The 18696-nt window shown below is 35.0% G+C and overlaps 1 protein-coding gene across 1 annotated transcript in view; it reads right to left on the reverse strand.

The window, feature by feature from the left end:
• Positions 1 to 1380: 1380 nt before the first annotated feature.
• Positions 1381 to 18696, reverse strand: part of ulk1a (unc-51 like autophagy activating kinase 1a) — a 28386-nt gene continuing 11070 nt past the window's right edge. Inside the window, exons 9-28 of the mRNA XM_073867703.1 lie at positions 16433 to 16491; positions 15449 to 15531; positions 15277 to 15327; positions 15025 to 15107; positions 14645 to 14768; positions 14484 to 14529; positions 13556 to 13649; positions 12521 to 12618; positions 12235 to 12341; positions 11731 to 11799; positions 11529 to 11647; positions 10905 to 11080; positions 10648 to 10760; positions 10124 to 10249; positions 9864 to 10030; positions 9228 to 9403; positions 9021 to 9139; positions 6142 to 6299; positions 2828 to 2963; positions 1381 to 2737 (exon numbers count right to left, since the gene is read on the reverse strand). Of these exons, the coding sequence (XP_073723804.1) occupies positions 2682 to 2737; positions 2828 to 2963; positions 6142 to 6299; positions 9021 to 9139; positions 9228 to 9403; positions 9864 to 10030; positions 10124 to 10249; positions 10648 to 10760; positions 10905 to 11080; positions 11529 to 11647; positions 11731 to 11799; positions 12235 to 12341; positions 12521 to 12618; positions 13556 to 13649; positions 14484 to 14529; positions 14645 to 14768; positions 15025 to 15107; positions 15277 to 15327; positions 15449 to 15531; positions 16433 to 16491 (2160 nt within the window). The 3' untranslated portion in view covers positions 1381 to 2681. The remainder of the gene's footprint in view (positions 2738 to 2827; positions 2964 to 6141; positions 6300 to 9020; positions 9140 to 9227; positions 9404 to 9863; positions 10031 to 10123; positions 10250 to 10647; positions 10761 to 10904; positions 11081 to 11528; positions 11648 to 11730; positions 11800 to 12234; positions 12342 to 12520; positions 12619 to 13555; positions 13650 to 14483; positions 14530 to 14644; positions 14769 to 15024; positions 15108 to 15276; positions 15328 to 15448; positions 15532 to 16432; positions 16492 to 18696) is intronic.

Raw genomic sequence — 18696 nt, forward strand, 5'->3', positions numbered from 1 at the left:
GTGCAGCTCTCATGAAATCCAAAATGAGCCAATACTTGGCATGACATTTTAAAATGTATCATTTTCAACATTTGATGTTATCTATATTTTATTGTGAATAAAATATAAGTTTATGAGATTTGTAAATTACTCCATGACTTTTTTACTCACAATTTCTACAGTGTCCAAAATTTTTCTGATTTGGGGTTGAAAGTTATAATGGGTTGTTCTTTTTCACATTTTCTAGGTTGATATGGTAGGTTGATAAGCACTGGTCACTTAAACATAAAAAAGTTGATTTTCATGGCATGTGCCCTTTGAAAAAGCTGATCATTTTATAGGAAATATAATTTTTACGTTTTTCAATTATTCAACATCGTTCAAATAAATATAAAAATGCATGCATTAAGAAATATTTTCATACCCCAATATGAAATGCATGGTTTTACTATTAAAAGCTGCTCATTTTGTATGGTTTCAGGTGATTTATATAATTTTTCATGTTTTCCATATCTGTAAAATTACTTTTCATCATATTCTGCACGGGTCCTTGAAATCCTTGAAAGTTTGTGAATCTGGGGGGAAAATTCAAGGCCCTGTGAAGTTTTTGAAAATATAGATACATACAGGTCATTGAAAGTGCTTGAATCTATTTTATGCAAGACGTTTTCTGAAATGTCTGATATTATTCTCTGTGTAGTGTAGGATAATATCATAAAAATTCTAGACTTTTTAAGCACACGTGCCAAACTGTTCGCTTTAAATGTTTATATCTTCTGTCTGCGAATGTTGATTCATACCAAAATGCTTTTTTGCATATTTGTGTTTGACACATGAAAACGTATAAGATGGTTACGTATGTAACTGTTGTTCCCTGGGAAGGGAACGAGACGCTGCGTCTCCCTTGCCATACTTTCTGCGTCCATGTAATGCTGTCTTTGGCAATATTTCAGATAGCAATAAACTTTCTGGTTCCCGCGTCACCCTGTTTTTGTCGTTAAGCCTCACCATCGGTTGAATTTGATATACATATTCAGACACACTTACCCCTGGAGGCGTCCCCAAAGGGTCACCGCAGTGACGCAGCGCGAGTTCCCTCGAAAGGGAAATGTAAGAATGTATCTTAAAAGGTAACACGATGTAACCTTGCTCTCACTTGAAATGTGTCCCCACATTTAGTCCTTGAATTTGAGGATATTGGACCTGGAAAGTCCTTGAAAGGTCCTTGAATTTGAAGTTAACTAAGGTGTAGGAACCCTGTAGTTACTAATATCTTTGTTTGATAAAATGACCGAAATAGCTCTTTATTTTCATCATGTTAATGTCTTGTCATTGGGATTAAATAGCCAATGGAAATAGCCTATTACTATTTTGTGCACTTGAAAATCAACATACACCGAGTAAAAATAAAAGTGACATTTATTAAATTACACACATCCATATCACATACATGCGATCCGCACTTGCTTTGGTCCTCTCTAAAAGAAGAGACCAAATTACAGAAAAAAGATCATAAATATTGTAGCAAATATACAAAATTGTTCATTCTCCTCAATTTGCTTAACATCACTATTATATGTGCATCCATCAAGTTTTGTTTTATTATACAAGTCCAACTAAATGCCTTAAAAACACTTTAATATGAAACATTTTGATTATTAGGGAAGGTTAAAAAGTCCTTAAGGGGTTTCTCATCAACCTAAAAGATTGGATAAATCTCTTGTTGATGCAAACATAGTGCAAGTACTAAACAAATGTTCTTGAAATATAAAAATGTAAGTATATATGATTGTGAGTCTCACATTCGCTTTGAGTGTCCAGTGCGCTAAAATCAGCTGCAGTTTCAAGGCACAATTTTGGCCAACTGTGGAAGTTTGAGTAAAAATAAAAGCTACGTCATCCCACTAAAATGTGCGAAAGCCCTGCATTTACAGGTTACCGAAAACTTGAAACTAAAATATTCAGTCACAAAGTAAGGATGTTTTTACATGCTAAAACAACAAAAGCAGATTAAAACAAATACAAAATGCTACATACAAACATTCATGAGGAGGTGGACATTAAAGGCTTGTCTTTTCTGAAGTGGTTTCTTTCCGGCATCCAGAAGGCAAATGGTTTTATAAAGTGCTTAACGTTGCATACACGTGTATAACAGTATGACAGTTCATATAATACAAATCTCAAGTATTTCTTCAACCTCTATATAACAACACATGAATCAGAAAGCCTTTATCAGTTTTGGTCAATTGCCACATTAAAACTGTACATCTGTGGTGTAACACTAACTGCAGCAAGCTAATATTTCACACAAGTACAGGTTGAAAATTATATATTTTTTTCAGATATAGTCTGTGACTATTATTTCTGAATTATGCAAAACATGCAGAAAAAGTCCATCAAACTGAAAATAATGTTCAAAGCATGTTTTTGTTGCTCAGCCAGCTCACAAGACTGTCCTAAATATTGTACTACCATAAATACAGAAATGTCATAAGTCACACATCACTGACACTGGTGTCAACATGCTAACATGTGACATCCATGGACATCTGATCTGTTCAATTTTTACCAGAGTAATAAAGATGGGTGAGTGTGAGTTTTTCTTGTGTGGGAGTTCAAATGAAAACTGAAATGATGAAGTATCAACAGGACAAAGCAAATGTCCACATCAAACCTTTAACCAGGACTGAAGGTTACCACTGTCACATACATACTTGAGGCTGGAGGGATGAGAGACGTCGCTCAATACACTGTTTACCTGCATACACAAAAAAACATACATGCATTGAGATGAGATGAACATTCAGTTCTTCACGTAACAACTTTTTTTACTGTATGTCATACTCACACTTGTTGATGTTATTTAGGTCTGTAGTCTCGTTTATAATTAAAGACAACCCCTCCATCAGCAGTAAAGCCTTATGGTATCTCTCTACAGAAGTTTCTCCATGATGAAACATCTCATCCAGTGCTGCAGTCTGTACCTGATCACATAAGAGTCATATTTGATATACTTCAGGTGTTGCACGCTATACTATAGATTAATGGTTCCCAACTGCTTCGAGGTCAAATAAAGATGCATAAAATGTTTCACTAATAATTTAATAAAATATTTTTAATACAAGATAGTTAAATTATTCTATTACGTAAAATAATGATTTCAATTTTGTTCACTCCATCTGAGCATGCTTGTCAACGTACCAGCAAAATCAAAATGAAACATGGATGTAGAAGGTTGGAGGGGCTCAGATTGTCACATATGTACAATAAAGGTTGGGAACCACAGCTATAGACCAGTCATGTTTCTTAATGTTATCATCAGTAGTCATTTTCTTCAGTCACTACGTTTACATGCAACCAAACAATCTGTTTTTTGATTGATGAATAGGACTGAAAAGCCTTCATGTAAAAACCTTAATCTGGTTTATCGGACTGAAATTTTGATCGTATTGCAAGGGGTGATGTAGATCGATCTGTGATCCAATCATCAGGAGAAAACTACACATGTGAACATAAATGCCCATGCGCAGGAGAATTGTGCTCATGTTCGCATCTTATACTTATTTATGTATCACACGATATTCATGGCAAAAATATTAAATAACATTATACAACAGTTCTTTCTGGTTCTCGAATCTGATTGGCTAAGAGCTATACGATATTGTACTGATAACGGCACTGTAACCGCTTCACCTTTAGTATTATTCCGCCACCTAGTGAATGGAGGTCCTAAGCAGGCTCATCTCTGAATGGAAAAACACAGACGCGCTGTTTGAATCACTCTCCGTGTGTCTCATTAGTTTACTAGCTCATAAATCAGTCTGTGAATCCCCAATCGGAAGTTATTATTCCGTCAAAGATCAGCGCTCTTGGATGTTACGTTAAAGTTAATGGGATTAATGTCTTGTCACATCGTGTGGATTATTAACACTTGGAAAGAGGAATATAAACACTCGTTTTTTTCTGGAGCTATATCTTTTATCAGAACGCGAAAACACCGTGGAACTGCAGGTAAGCCCCACAGCTTTTAAATGTGGACATTGATCATTTACTTTATCGTGACGTGACTATTAAAACATGTTATGAGATATCGCCACTGGTATATTTATAAGCAGCATGCAAAAACATCTCTCTGACACTTATAAAAAAACGTTTTGTATAGTACTGACAAGAACAAAGTTTAATAATAATAATCGAGTGCTCGTATCGCGTTAAGAATAAATGAGAAAGCAATAGTAACGTTTCACAAGTATAGTTTTATTAACTTTTACCTCGCGCCAAAACAATAACAACACAAAAGACACTAAATATGAATAAAAAACAAGTACAAGTTTGATCATGACACCAAATACTGCTGATTTGATCTCATTTTGACGATCATAAACAAACAAGGCCAACATGAGAGCCAGGGTATTTCTTTCAGAAATGTAGCCCAGAGAGGGCGGTGGTCAGCGGGGCGAGTGAACACTGATGTCCGCTCATGCTTTGGTTCTCATTTGTACCGAATCTCACTAAGCAAACGTTCAAACAGGCGCTATCTTTACTAATCGACTGCAGATTTAAATATAATACAGATACATTCTCGACTGAACTAATCTTAAAACTACACTTTGTGACCAAGAAACGGTAATATAAAGTAACGGCTTTTCCGTCCATTGAGTTGTTATGAGCTTCAAAGCAGCCGAAAGTTTTACCTGTCATTCTGGCCGCCCTCAAATCCGTGGCGGAAGAAGTAGTTCTCAAACAAAGAGGCTTTTAAAATAACTCCGTTGTTGTTTTCTAGTTTTCTTTTTTCAAACGTGTGCCGTCGAACTGTTGTATAAAAGCAATATCACTCTCGGAGTCGTGTGATATAGCTCTATATCATCACGGCTGTGATTGCCTCCGGCACTCGGCCTGCGGCCTCGTGCCTCTGGCCTAATCACAGCCGTGATGATATAGAGCTATATCACACTCCTACTCGAGCGATATTGCTTAAATGGCAACACGCATTATTAAAGTAATGGGGTCACACGTTGTACATTCAACAGGGTTCATGTGTTTTTCATAACACAACATAACAAAGTAATAAAATAGTCTTGTGTAATTCAAAAATAGTGTTTCCATGTCTGCACTGCAAAAATGTCTTTCTTACTGAGTATTTTTGTATTGTTTTAAGGACTTGATGAGCAAAATGACCTAAGAAAATTTGTCTAGAATTTAGACCAAAAAAAAGAAAGAAATGTAAGTGAATTTGTGCACAAAACAAGCCAAAAAAAATCTGCCCATGAGGTAAGCAAAAACAAAACCGTGAACATTTTTCTTAAACGCTAAATAATAAAATTCAAGAAAAATTTGCTTACCCCATTGGCAGATTTGATTTGCTTGTTTTATGCACAAATTCACTTAAATGTGATATTTTTGGTCTAAAAACTAGACTTAAAGGTGCTTATCAAGAAAATGCATCCTGATTTTAGCGGCATCCAGTGGTGAGGTTGCGAATTGCAACCAACGGCTCAGTCCACTGCTCACCCTTCACTTTGAAACTCATAGAGAACCTATGGTACCCGCCACTGGAAAAACATGTAATTGACGGAGACAACTTAGTAAAAAAGTTTGCCCGTTAAGGGCTTCTTTAAAAACATGGCGGCACAAAATGGTGACTTCCACGTAAGGGGACCCTCTGTGTATGTAGATAAAAACGTCTTATTCTAAGGTAATAAAAACATAACGGTTCATTAAAAATAAGTCTACACCCCAGATAATATAGTTTTGTATATTATTTTGCATTTCTTTCAAGAGATCCTTCTAAAAATCACACACTGCACCTTTAAAACAAGACAAAATACTAAGTAAGATGGTCATTTTTTGCAGTGTAAAAAACAACTTCAAGAGATGAAGCGTAAACTCGGTAAGCGTTGCCAAGTCTGCAGCCTTTCAACAGAGTTCGGTTTGGGCTATATTTGAAACTGTTTTCACTGGTTGTTTTCTCTGCTGGATAAAAATAAAAGTATTTTCTTCATTAGTTGTTGGTATTTGGGCTGTGAAAGGTTATTTGGAAGTTTTTGTGATAGTTTTGAATGGCTATTGAGCTGGTTATGTCATGTAAATCTGGCAACCCTGGCTGCGCTCTTTCTGTTGGATTCACAATAATTAGTGCATGTAAACGTGTTTTGAATGTACCATGTGAACGGTGTGTGTATAGATGAGTCTCTCAGCAGTAATGCTGCTCATGCGGTCCATCAGTCTTTGCTTGCTGCTGAAGAACACCTGGAGTTTCTCAGTGAGGGAGCGACAGTAGCTTACACAAACTTTATACTGATCGTTCAGCTTACGAACTACTGCAAATGACACAGAGACAAGAAGCCCATTAGAATGACTATTAAAAAATTACATTTACCTTATATGTGTGAATACTCATTTATTTATTTGTAAACTATAGACCAGTTCAAAAGATGTAAACAACACTGGTCCAGAAGCACTTCCTGTTTCCGTTTTTTAACACTAGATAAACGTTGGGATAAAATAAACCAACAGAACATATAAACCTGAATTAACTGAAGTTAAACAAACATCTTAAAGATAATAATATATGTAAAATAAAAAAATAACTGTCGCAAACTGTAACAGGAAGTGTTTCTGGACCAGTGTTGTTTACATCATTTGAACTGGTCTATACATACATACATACATACATACATACATACATACATACATACATACATACATACATACATACATACATACATACATACACAGTACAGTACTGTGCAAAAGTCTTACTGTGGGTTTACACCAGATGCGAGTTCAATGATTTGCGCGAGTGGATTACATACAAAGTCAATGTAAAGACGCGATCAGACTCGTCCTTGCGTGGGGCGATGCGAATGACGCGATATGGGCGCGCTATTCGCCTCAAACGCGTCTTCGCCAAAGTTGAAAATATTAAACTCGAGCGAAAAATTTGCATGACACGTAGTTAAATCCCGCGCGTAATCTAGTGCGAGCAACACGATGCAATTGCACGCTTCGCGTTTGGTGTAAACCCACAGTAAGCCCACCACCACCAGACTTGTTGTTTTTTAAGTTTTAATGTCCATCCATATTTATTTTTCAATCTATTTTATTAATATACAAACCGAAAATACAGGAAATAAAAAAAAAAAATGTAAAAATAAAATGTTCAGGATAAAATGTCTTCTTTAGGCATCGTCTTTGTTTAGTGTGACTTCTCTTGGCACTAGTCTACACACATCTTGAGAGTTTTGAGCAGAATGAAGTATAAAGACTAATTTCTTTACAATTAGAAATTAGGATTTAATTTCATTTAGGTTTAAGAGATCCTGCAGTTTCCTGCTATTGCTCAAGTGGAAGGGGAGTTTACCCAAAAAACTTGACACATTAGTTTACATTTTTACACAGGTTTAAATACTATATACACATGTCCTGTATTTTCTGGATATATTCTATTAAAGAGATATGATCACATATATATACACATACATGTATATATGTATATGTATATGTATATGTATATGTATATGAATGTATATGTATATGTATGTATATGTATATGTATATGTATATGTATATGTATATGTATATGTATATGTATATATATATATATATATATATATATATATATATATATATATATATATTTCATAAAAAACAATAATTACTAAACAAACTATATATAGATTGTAACATTTATTATTATTATTTTAAAGCAAATTGTATATTTCATTTGTCTATTTATAAATTTATTCATATTAACTCATAAATATTTTCTGGTTTAATTCTTAACTTTTTATATATGTAAATAAATACATAACAATTATAATACATGGCTTTTTGATTAAATTCAGTGCATGGGTGATTCTCACGAAACCATTGAAACACCACGGCACTAATGATTTTAGCTTTAAAATGTGTAATATAGTAACATTAAATAGCATCAGAATTAACACAATACTGTGTTCTACCTTGCACAATGTGTGATTTCAACATAAGAATTTATAATTGGAAATTTGATCTCATTTTCTGCTAAAATTCTCATTACCGCAATGTGTCCGGCTGTGTTTGAACATGCGTTATGTTGTAATTTAATCAAATTAACACAAAAATATTACGAAAAAAAAATAAATGGATGTTTTGCTAGACTACTTTAGATGACAGAAAAAATATTTACTGAATATTCATGTATAATAATAATGAAGAAAAATTAGGAAAATGATGTGTCCATGCCTGATGTTCTCATCCTCCGCAACACTTTTTGAGAACAGTTTAAGCACACATACAGAATTTTAATAAAGTTTGATTTTGAGTGACCAAACACATGGACCAGTTACTTCAAGATGGTTACCAGGTAAGATTATTTTTTTACAGTTAATTTGAAATATTGTCTTGTCAGAATGCTTACACAACATTTTGATTATCATTACCGCAACAGATGCTTATTAAATGTTAATTTAATTAATAGAAGCATAACACTTTGATTTTAAATGCATGTGCAGAATCTCCAAATTATGTTCTTTCAGGTTTGTCATGTCATTTTGAAAATATGTCAGTGTTAATGTTTTCTGACTGTTGCGGTAATGAGATTTTTTAGGACTAATTTTTTTAATTATGTTACAAAAAGTGTTAAATGATAAGTAAAAGTTTTTAAATTAATGTTCCCATTTACTCCAGACTTTGCTTTTCAATGTCTGGTGGGAAAAAAAGTAAATTTAAGCAATTTTTACATTTTCATGCTTGGCATTTTTAAAACCAAGTTTTCGTGAGAATCACCCGCATAATCAACTGCATAAATATTGTGCAGTAATTGACTTGAAATGTAAAGTTGACTTAAATTAATTTTTAGGTTCTGAATTATCATAAATAGTAGGTAATAGTTTGAAAATTGAAAATTAACCACGTTTTAACTATATTTAAATATGATAAACCATGGTTACTGTAGCAAAAACATGGTTTTGCCCGTGGTAAACAACACTTAAAAAATGCAAAAAGTTTCAATTTTCATAAGGGGATCTTTAATGTTTTGTGGTAAGTGAGGGTTTTACCTTGTTTAACAGATCCTGATGGATAGAGTTTGCCTTCTTTTATTCCGTCTCTCGCTGTGTGTAATGCAGACGACAGCAGCTCAGCACACTTCATATAGAGAACAAGCTGCTCTGCAGAGCTCCATACACACATGTACATCATTATTCATGTACTTTATTATTCATAATATACATCATAAATCTGGCATGGTTTTTTCAGGAACACACCTCCATTCATGACTCAGCTGGCTGATCTGATCAGCGACTACGCTCTGCTCCAGGAGCGAAGCATCGAATGCTACACTTTTCTCAATCCCAGCATTCTTCACTCCAGCAAACTCCATGATGCAGTGAGTAAACGCCAGAATAAAGCGTAGTTGGGCCAGCAAGTCTGTATGACCTTCCTGTAGAGAGGAAGAGTATGACATCACAGGATGTTGTTGATGGTTCATTAAACAACATAAATCACATGACAGAATCATATGCAAGTAGAAAGATGCTCTTCCAAGCAACACACACAATATACATTTAAATTAGTTATAAACTATGTGAACTTTTATAAGTTTTATAATCTAATAATGAGATTTGGAGCATCAAAAGTTTCATTTTAATCTTTGACATGACCTTCTTTACATTATGTAGGATGATTTTATGTAGAAAACAGTACAATTTCTGTTTTAAGTACCATATCTTTGCACAACATAAATATGTTGTAAGCCATTTAGGTCATCGTCACAAATTACTTTTGTAAAAATTTGCTTATTATTGATTAAAAAAGTTGTAATATAAACCATCTGACTCCAAATTATCCCTCACATAACTTGTGCTAAGTTTCATACATAATGTATTAGGCAATTATTTTACCTCCATTAGTGTCTCCTCTGGCAGTTCAGGTGGCACAAAGGCCACGCCCTCACACAGGTTTGTTGTCATGGCATCTGTGTAACCATAGCAAAGGCTGTCAGGTACACTGTGAGCCTCTTGAAAGTGCCCACAGGTCCTGCCAGGGCTCGATGGACCGAGAGTGCCCACTACAGCAGCAAATAAAGTTAATGTTACATGTGATGAAAAAAACACTGATTTAAATAATCATGCTTTCTTTTGAACCAAAATCAAGTTTTTACTCGAGAAGCGTCTTGGTCGAATAGTGCGAGGAGGTGTGTGTCCATATTCGGGAGTGCCTAATGTGAAGACAACTCCAGCACGGCTGCCTGAACCCTGTTCGGTGCCATCATTACCACAAGGTGGTGCTAAAGAGAGATCAGGACGAAAGGGCTTTCATACAATTTCTATTTATAAACTGTTGTGAAAACACAAGCATTGCCTTTAGCAGTTTTCTGTTTTGTGGGGTTAAACACAGCCATAAATCCAATGTCATGTTTGAACAAAGCCTTGGGTAGATTTCCAGGTATTAATATTATTGTATTTAATAGATTTGAAAAATGTATATAGTACTAACAAAAAGTAAGCCTACTACTAATAAATATTTATTATTGTACATATGCCTCCAATAGGTTACATGTTTTAAACCTGGAAATCTTCTCAAGAGTCACACGATCAGAAAAAGTTAATAGTTAGTAATTTTACAGCAATTTGAAGGATCTTATGTGCAAAAGTTGCTTGTGTTACATTTATTGCATGCTCATACCCGTGATGTCCATGGGTCTCTCGGCATTCAAGTTGTCATAACTGCCTTTGTCTAACTGTGGTCCAAACACAGCCTTCAGCAGCTTTTCTGACAGACGCCCGGTACTTACTGACCTGCATCCCATAAATGACCCACAAATATATAACCTCACACAGCCAATATCATCACAATGTTAAATGCTGATTGATTATTAAATGTGTCACTACATTCTTGATGTATTAGTGATGTAACAGATGATATTTGGCAGTGGCTGATACCTCTTAACAATGTCCCTTCTCTCTAATGGCCTTAAGATTGAGACGCGTGGCCCGGCAGCGGGGCCCTGTGCCAAGTCTTTTAGGTCAGACAGGGTTTTGTTTCGGGCCAACAGACCGCGTTGAACCGGTGACGTACCCGAAGCTTGACTGGAACAGGGTCGCCCATACAAATCCCACTGAGTCAAAGGAAAAGGAGAGAAGTGATGTGACAGATTGGTTCGGAGTAAAACATAACAAGCATATTCATTTCTGTAAATAGACAAGTAATACACCATGCTACTATAATGTTTTTATGTCAGTACCTCCAAATATAAATAGGTGTCGCTTTACGACCTGACTTGGCTACTTTGTCCTATATATGTGACCCAGTCTGTGATATCCAGGTTAAGTCTCAATCTAATTATAAGATTAGGAGAACCAAAGTTTGATTTCAATTTAATTGCAATGTTTGACCTGACCTTATTCAGTCCATGTTAAAGATATTGAGGTACATTTTATTTAGTCACAAAAAAATGACTTTAGCTGGGTTTTCACAGATTATATTACTGTTTCTTCTACATCATAGATGGAGCAGCTATATTTTGTTTATAGCCTGTGCTGTAAATAGCAGTGCTGGTTACTCACTCTATGCATTGCAGATTCGGGACTATGCTGGTGGCTAATTTGTCTGTGGGTCAGGGTTGTCTCCCTCGATGTGAAGTCAGTGAAGAAAGGAGAGATCTTGCATTGCTTTTGCCCCTCGTCTGAGAGAGAGAGAGAGAGAGAGAGGATAAGAGTTGGATATCTGGAACAAAATGAATTTGCAGGCAGTTAAACAGTATTTTACTGGTGGCATTCGATTCCGTCCTACTTCCAATAGGTTCTTGCTGATTGTCCGTTAGAGGAACAGTTCCCACTGAAAAAAGATGAAAAACAGGTTATTATCAGTTACATAAAATACATGACAGAAAAATAAATCCTAGCGTATTCCCTCTACCATTGAAGTATGCAAATCAGTAATGTCTCCAGGGGTGCATATAACTTTTTTGTCCTGGTTCTTAAAGGAGCACCTGGATGTACATAAAATAAAATGTACATAAAATAAAATACGCCTGGTTATAGTTTATCACCCATGTAACCTTTATAAATGACTACTAGACTAACTGTGAATATACATTTCAAATATTGTTAAAAACAAGCAATAGTAATTTAGGTAACTATGTAACAAAATTCCAGCAAAGTTGGTACGCGAAAGTGCCTTTTAGAGCAGTGGCTGGTGCACATTTTTTATTTTAATTACGCATGCACACCAGTTATGTGCACCCCTGGATATCTCTACAGGTTTCGTTACCCCGTGGGGAGGGTAGATAAGGTCCGGATCCTCCTGATTCTGGAGAAGCAGTTTTCCCACATGTCTGAAATCCAGCAGAGCTGCAGTGATATAGAGCTGCTGATGTCCTGAAGTATAACAAATTGAACTCATCAGATGATGTGTGGAGCATATAAAGAACAACATTCATGCATTTGTCAGAGAGAGAGAGAGAGAGAGAGAGAGAGAGAGAGAGAGAGAGAGACAGAGAGAGAGAGAGAGAGAGAGAGAGAGAGTATAAATGAAGTATAAATGAGATACAACCAACCTGTCTGACATCTGCAGGTTCTGCTCCATTTTCTGATAGTTGTGTTTTTGTGAAGGCACTGGAACAGGCACAGACTGACTGTAGCTACTCCCATAACACTCCACAGGTCTAGAGAAAGAGAGAGCGAGAGAGCGAGGGAGAGAGAGAGAGAGAGAGAGAGAGAGAGACAGAGGTGAGTGAGGTGTCATGTGCATAATCATTGAGACCATTTGTTCTCTGTCAATCTATGAATTTATTTGATCTCAAGAATTCCCACTTTCTCTTGTCACATCTGCTCGGACAGCTGTTCTTCACCTCACAAACCTTTAGAGAGAGTTTGTGCTTTCAAAGTCTGTACTACAATAATGTTTATACAGTATCACCCCAACAAACACACACACACTTACTTTTGCATACACATGTCATGTACATACATATACATGGGGTGTGGACATGTGTGTGTGTATGTATGTATGTATGTATGTATATATATATATATATATATATATATATATATATATATATATATATATATATATATATATATATATATATATATATATATATATATATATATATATATATATATATATATATATATATATATATATATATACACATACATACACACACATGTGTGTTCTAAATCAGCGGAATAATGTGTATATACAGCAGGGAAAATAAGTATTTGGCATATCAGCATTTTATCAGTAAGAGGATTTCTAAGTGGATTATTGACACAAAATGTCCACCAGATGTAGCTATCAAGTGTGTTCAACACTTATTCCCTGTGTAATTTACCTTTATTTATTATGACTCAACTTGTATACTTAAATGCTCTGATTCCTTTGTATGAATTCAATATTTGGCTTGATGGCTACATCTGGTGGAAATTTTGTGTCAATAGCCCACTTAGAAATCCCCTTACTGATAAAAATGCTGATGTGTCAAATACTTATTTTCCCCGCTGTATATATGTACATGATTTAGCTGACTTCCTGGGATTAATCCTGCTTTAAATACTTAAATAGTAAACAAACACGCAGAAACACACACAACCACAGGTCTGGAAGGGCTTGGGGAGGTTCGGAGAGAGGGTGAGAAAAACAGAGCTCCACTAACACATGTTTTGACACCCAGCAGTGAACTTCTACAAACAGTACAACACACAATGAAAGTAAATTAAAGCCAACCAGCTACAACATTAAACGATACAGCATTAATAATAGAAAAACTGTTTTTCCAACTTAAAATTGTTAGCAAAGTAAAAACAAATCAACAGAAGTCTACAATCTCTTCTACACATAAACGCACACAAAAAAAAACACATTTAACTAAATTAAACATTATACACATGCATGGTATATACAAGTCATATATTATACAGCTCTCAAAATTTAAACTTGAAATATGTTATTAACTAAACTGTAGTAGCTAAACATTAAAGTAAAAACTTTGGGCAAAGATTAATGTCGATTAATCGGATACAAAATAAAAGTGATTTTTTTTGCATAATTTATGAGTGTGTGCTGTCTGTAATTATTATGTATATATAAATAAACACACACACATTCATATATATATTTAAAAAAACATTTACATGTGTATATATATATATATATATATATATATATTATATATATATATATATATATATATATTTATATATTTTTATATATATATATAAATTCTAAAATGAATATATGTATGTGAGTGTGGTGAAATATACATAATAACTACACACAGTACACACATATATATTATGCAAAAAATCCCTTTTATTTTGTATGCAATTAATCGTGATTAATCTTTGCCCAGCACTAGTAAAAACTTAGTTATCCTACTGTAAGTAGATCATACATGTATAAGATGACCAACGCAGATGTGTTTAAAAAAAATCTTGGAATAAAAAGTAAACTTTATACTTTGGCATGTCAATCTTAGGTTTCAGTGCGACTTCATAGAGTAACGTAAATCAACTTACCCGCTCCGCATCAAACTGTCCTGGCCTCCTGAGCTAACCGGTTCACCTACGAGTTAACATAATGATTAAAACCGAGATGTTTAATTTCAGTGAAGTAAACAACTGTTTTGTGTATAAAATAATGCAATATGTAGGTCAATCCGTGCAAGGTTTAAACTTACTGGTGAATTGAGCGGGCACCATTACAAAGTCATCAGACTCAGATGAAGAGGAATCCCTCAACAGGGAACCTGGAGACTGTGTGGTGTTACTTCGTGGAAGGGGCCTCTGAGTTTCAGTGTCAGACTGTCAAAAAATATTACATCTATAAACCACTACACAGTACTACAGGGAAATCATGAAATGGGTGACAGACACAACTAAGAACCTGGATCTGGTGATAGTGGCATTATATATTATGGTCTATGTGCCACCTTAAATACAGGTTCAGAGCCTCATGAATTTTAGCAAGGGTTTCGCTGTATTGTATACTGTTTACAGAGTACTAAAATAAATGTAAACCTAATAGAAAGCATGCTGTTTATGTACTGTATCATGTTACCGGAGTAGGAGTGTGGTGAGATGCTGAAGAACCACTGCTGGAAGAGCTACTGCTGGGATACACGGGTATGGGCACAGGAGAGGCTAACAGAAGCAGAGATAAACAAAGCTTATTATGACCAAAAGCCATAAAGCGTCTATTTGTGCCATTTACTAGGTTATTTTTAGTATTTTAAATTAGATGCTTAATAATAAAGAACAAATGGATGGGTTCAAATTTGAACTGGTAGTGCAGTGCACATTTAAATCTTACATTTCTTCACAGATGCATTGCCCTCTAGGAAAGGATGATGGAAAAACTCATCTGGAATAAATAACAGATTTAATTTTAAAGGATTCTAAATTTTAAAAGATTATTATAATGTGTGAGAGTCCTACATTTTTTGTAGCACATGTAGCACAAAAAAATGTGTGCTTGCACTGACCAAAGTCCATGCGCTCTTTGTGGCTCCTCTGCAGCAAACCAAGCAGCAAATGCCGAAGGTGACTGGAGGTTTCCCGCGGAATACTGGGAAAAACAGATCGAAGCAGGGTTAGACACTGAGAGTAATCGCAACCTACAAAAACCTGGGTTGTTTTTAACAACTATTCATAAGGGTACATTTAAAAAAAATAAGATAAATATATCATACATCTGAAGGCTGAATAAATAAGCTTTCCATTGATGTATGGTTTGTTAGGATAGGCCGAGATACAACTATTTGAAAATCTGGAATCGAAGGGGTGCAATTTTTTTAATATTGATAAAATCGGCTTTAAAATTGTCCAAATGAAGTCCTTAGCATCACATTACTAATGATATATGACAAAATATCTTATCTATATTAGGGCTGTCAAAAGATCAATCGTGATTAATCGCATACAAAATAAAAGTTTTTGTATAATATATGCATGTGCACTGTGTATAATTATTTTGTACATGTAAATACACACACATGCATGTATATTTTTAAGAAACATTTACATGTGTACATATACTTTTTATTTAGATTTCGATATATTTTAAATTTTAAAATAAAATATACATAAATAAAAAATATTACATTTATACATGTATGTATGTGTGTATTTATATGTACATAATGATTACTAACAATACACACACAAATATATTATGCATTCACAAACTTTTATTTTGTATGTGATTAATCGTGATTAATCTTTTGACAGCCTATTCTATAACTTTTGCTTAATATCCTAATAATTTTTGGCATTAAAAAACAAATCTGTAATTTTGACCCATACAATGCATTGCTACAAAAATACCCGTGCGACTTATAACTGGTTTTGTAATCAGGGTCACATATGGACATGTGCATGTCTGAAAGACCGGCTGGACCTTTGAGCCTGCATCATTTACACTAAACCAGATCCTGTTGATTGACAACTAACATGCTAAGGTCACTTACCTGGGACTCAGACTCTGGTTTCTTTCATAAAACTGCCGTAGTTCCTGAGGAGTACTTGCCTGGAGAAATATAAAAGGAGAAAGACATCAATTTCAGAGAGAAAAACATTTTGGGAAATCAAAACTGTAACACTGACAGTTAAAACAAAAATCGTCTTGTTGTAGGAAAGATTTCATTAGTGGATCTTGCTTAGTCATTTAAGTATTACTATTGTTAATACTTTAAAGGTGGGGTACGTGATCTCTAAAAGCCAATGTTGATATATGAAATCACCTAAACAAACCCGCCCCTACCTCAATAGATTCTGGACCTTCTTTTGATAGACCCACCCCACACATACGTAACCTAGGAAACGATGTCGGTTAGTAGACACGCACTCTACTACTGATTGGCTAAAGGTGGTAGATTGGTACTCGGCCCGGCTTCCTTTACCAAAGTGTTTTTCAAAAATCATGCACCCCGCCTTTTTAAGGTTTTGATGTTAAAATTAGCGACAGCTTTGGTCTAAAGCAGAAACCTGTGTCATATTCCAAACCAAACTTATTTTGATTTAATCCATATTTCCCTAGCAAATAGCGCAATAGCATTGTGAAGGGTTTGTTTACACAGACAAGCACCATTTATATTGTAATTTGACAAGGTTGGCTCACTTATCAAATATAAAAGTACATACTGCCTGTCAGGTATATTTAACACGTCTTTAAATAGTCATGGGCTTTCTGGTGGCAGTCTGTTGCACAACAGTGATGGTCAAGCAGCATTTCTCATTGTAAACTCTGGATGTTTGGCATGTAAACACTCTGTCCAGGTCTACAGCTAAATGTTAGTTTAGAACCTCCATGGTAGAAAAACAAGTGCTGAAACCTATTTTTCCATGCAGGAGGAGGTTAACTCAAAGGTTACATCAGGCACAAGTTCAAACTCAGTGACCTAACTTGTGCCGCATAATGCCACTGCATTTCATGAGTGTCAGGGATTCCTAATAAATAGCTGGCTCTGAATGCTAAAAACCATAAAACCCATGTCAGTATGATAATACAGGGTTCACATGTTAGCCGTCTGGCAGCCATCAGACCTGAGGTCATCTGAATGGAACATTGTGGAAATCAACACCTGTTCAAAGCTTAGCTTAAGGATCTTAAAAGGATAGTTCACCCAAAAAATAAAATTCTGTCATCATTTACTCACTCGTATATTGTTACAAACCTGTATACATTTCTTTGTTCTAAATCTGATGAAAACGAAGGATAAATGTTTGTAACCAATGCGATCAGAGGCCCCACTCACTTCCATAGTAAAGAATACTATGGAAGTGAATGCGGCTTCTGATCGGTTTCGTTACAAACATTCCTAACAACACGAGAGTGAGAAAATGATGACAGAATTTTCATTTTTGGGTGAACTATCCCTTTAATAATATTAGAATCAATGCACCTTTATGTAATAACTAACATTACCTATGTTATGAAATCCAAGAGCATGCTAATAAACAACCTGTGGCAATATTTAGCAGAAGTATTGCAACAAAAAGAAACTTCATGAACTTGTGTGTTGGGTAATGTGGTCCTTTAAGAAAAACTCTTATTGCAGTACAATTGAAAATATGCCATCTATTATGTGTGTGTGTGTTTAAGTACATGATGAAGTGTTTATGAGAAAATACAATGGCATGTTTAGTTCTAGACACATGGTTTTGTTTATCAGAGAGATGGTGAGATGTCACAATCATGTTTCACACTCTAAGGGGCATAAATAAACACGGGTACCAGCCAGTTACGCAACAAAACCTTCTCAGAATGATCAGGCCTGAAGCAACAGAAACTAATTCTGTTATATTGACTAATTGGGACTTTAAAAATACTTAAAGGTGCAGTGTGTCATTTTTAGAAGGATCTTTTGACAGAAATGCAAACTAATATACAAAACTATATTATCAGGAGTGTATAAAGTCCTTTCATAATGAACCGTTATGTGTTTATTACCTTATAACGAGACCTTTTTATCTACATACACAGAGTAGTTGCCATTTTGTGCTGCCATTTTTCTACAGAAGCCCTTAACGGACAATTATTTTTGTTGTCTTTGACAATGACATGTTTGTCCGGTGACGGCTACCGTAGCTTCTCTATGTGTTTCAAAAGCGAGGGGTAAGCCGTGGATAAGCCGTTGGTTGCAATTCGCAACCTCACCACTAGATGCCGCTAAAATTTACACACTGCACCTTTCATCATTAAACTGCAAAAAATTACTTTCTTACTTAGTAT

This window comes from Misgurnus anguillicaudatus, chromosome 5, assembly GCF_027580225.2.
Source record: "Misgurnus anguillicaudatus chromosome 5, ASM2758022v2, whole genome shotgun sequence".
Taxonomy (NCBI): domain Eukaryota; kingdom Metazoa; phylum Chordata; class Actinopteri; order Cypriniformes; family Cobitidae; genus Misgurnus; species Misgurnus anguillicaudatus.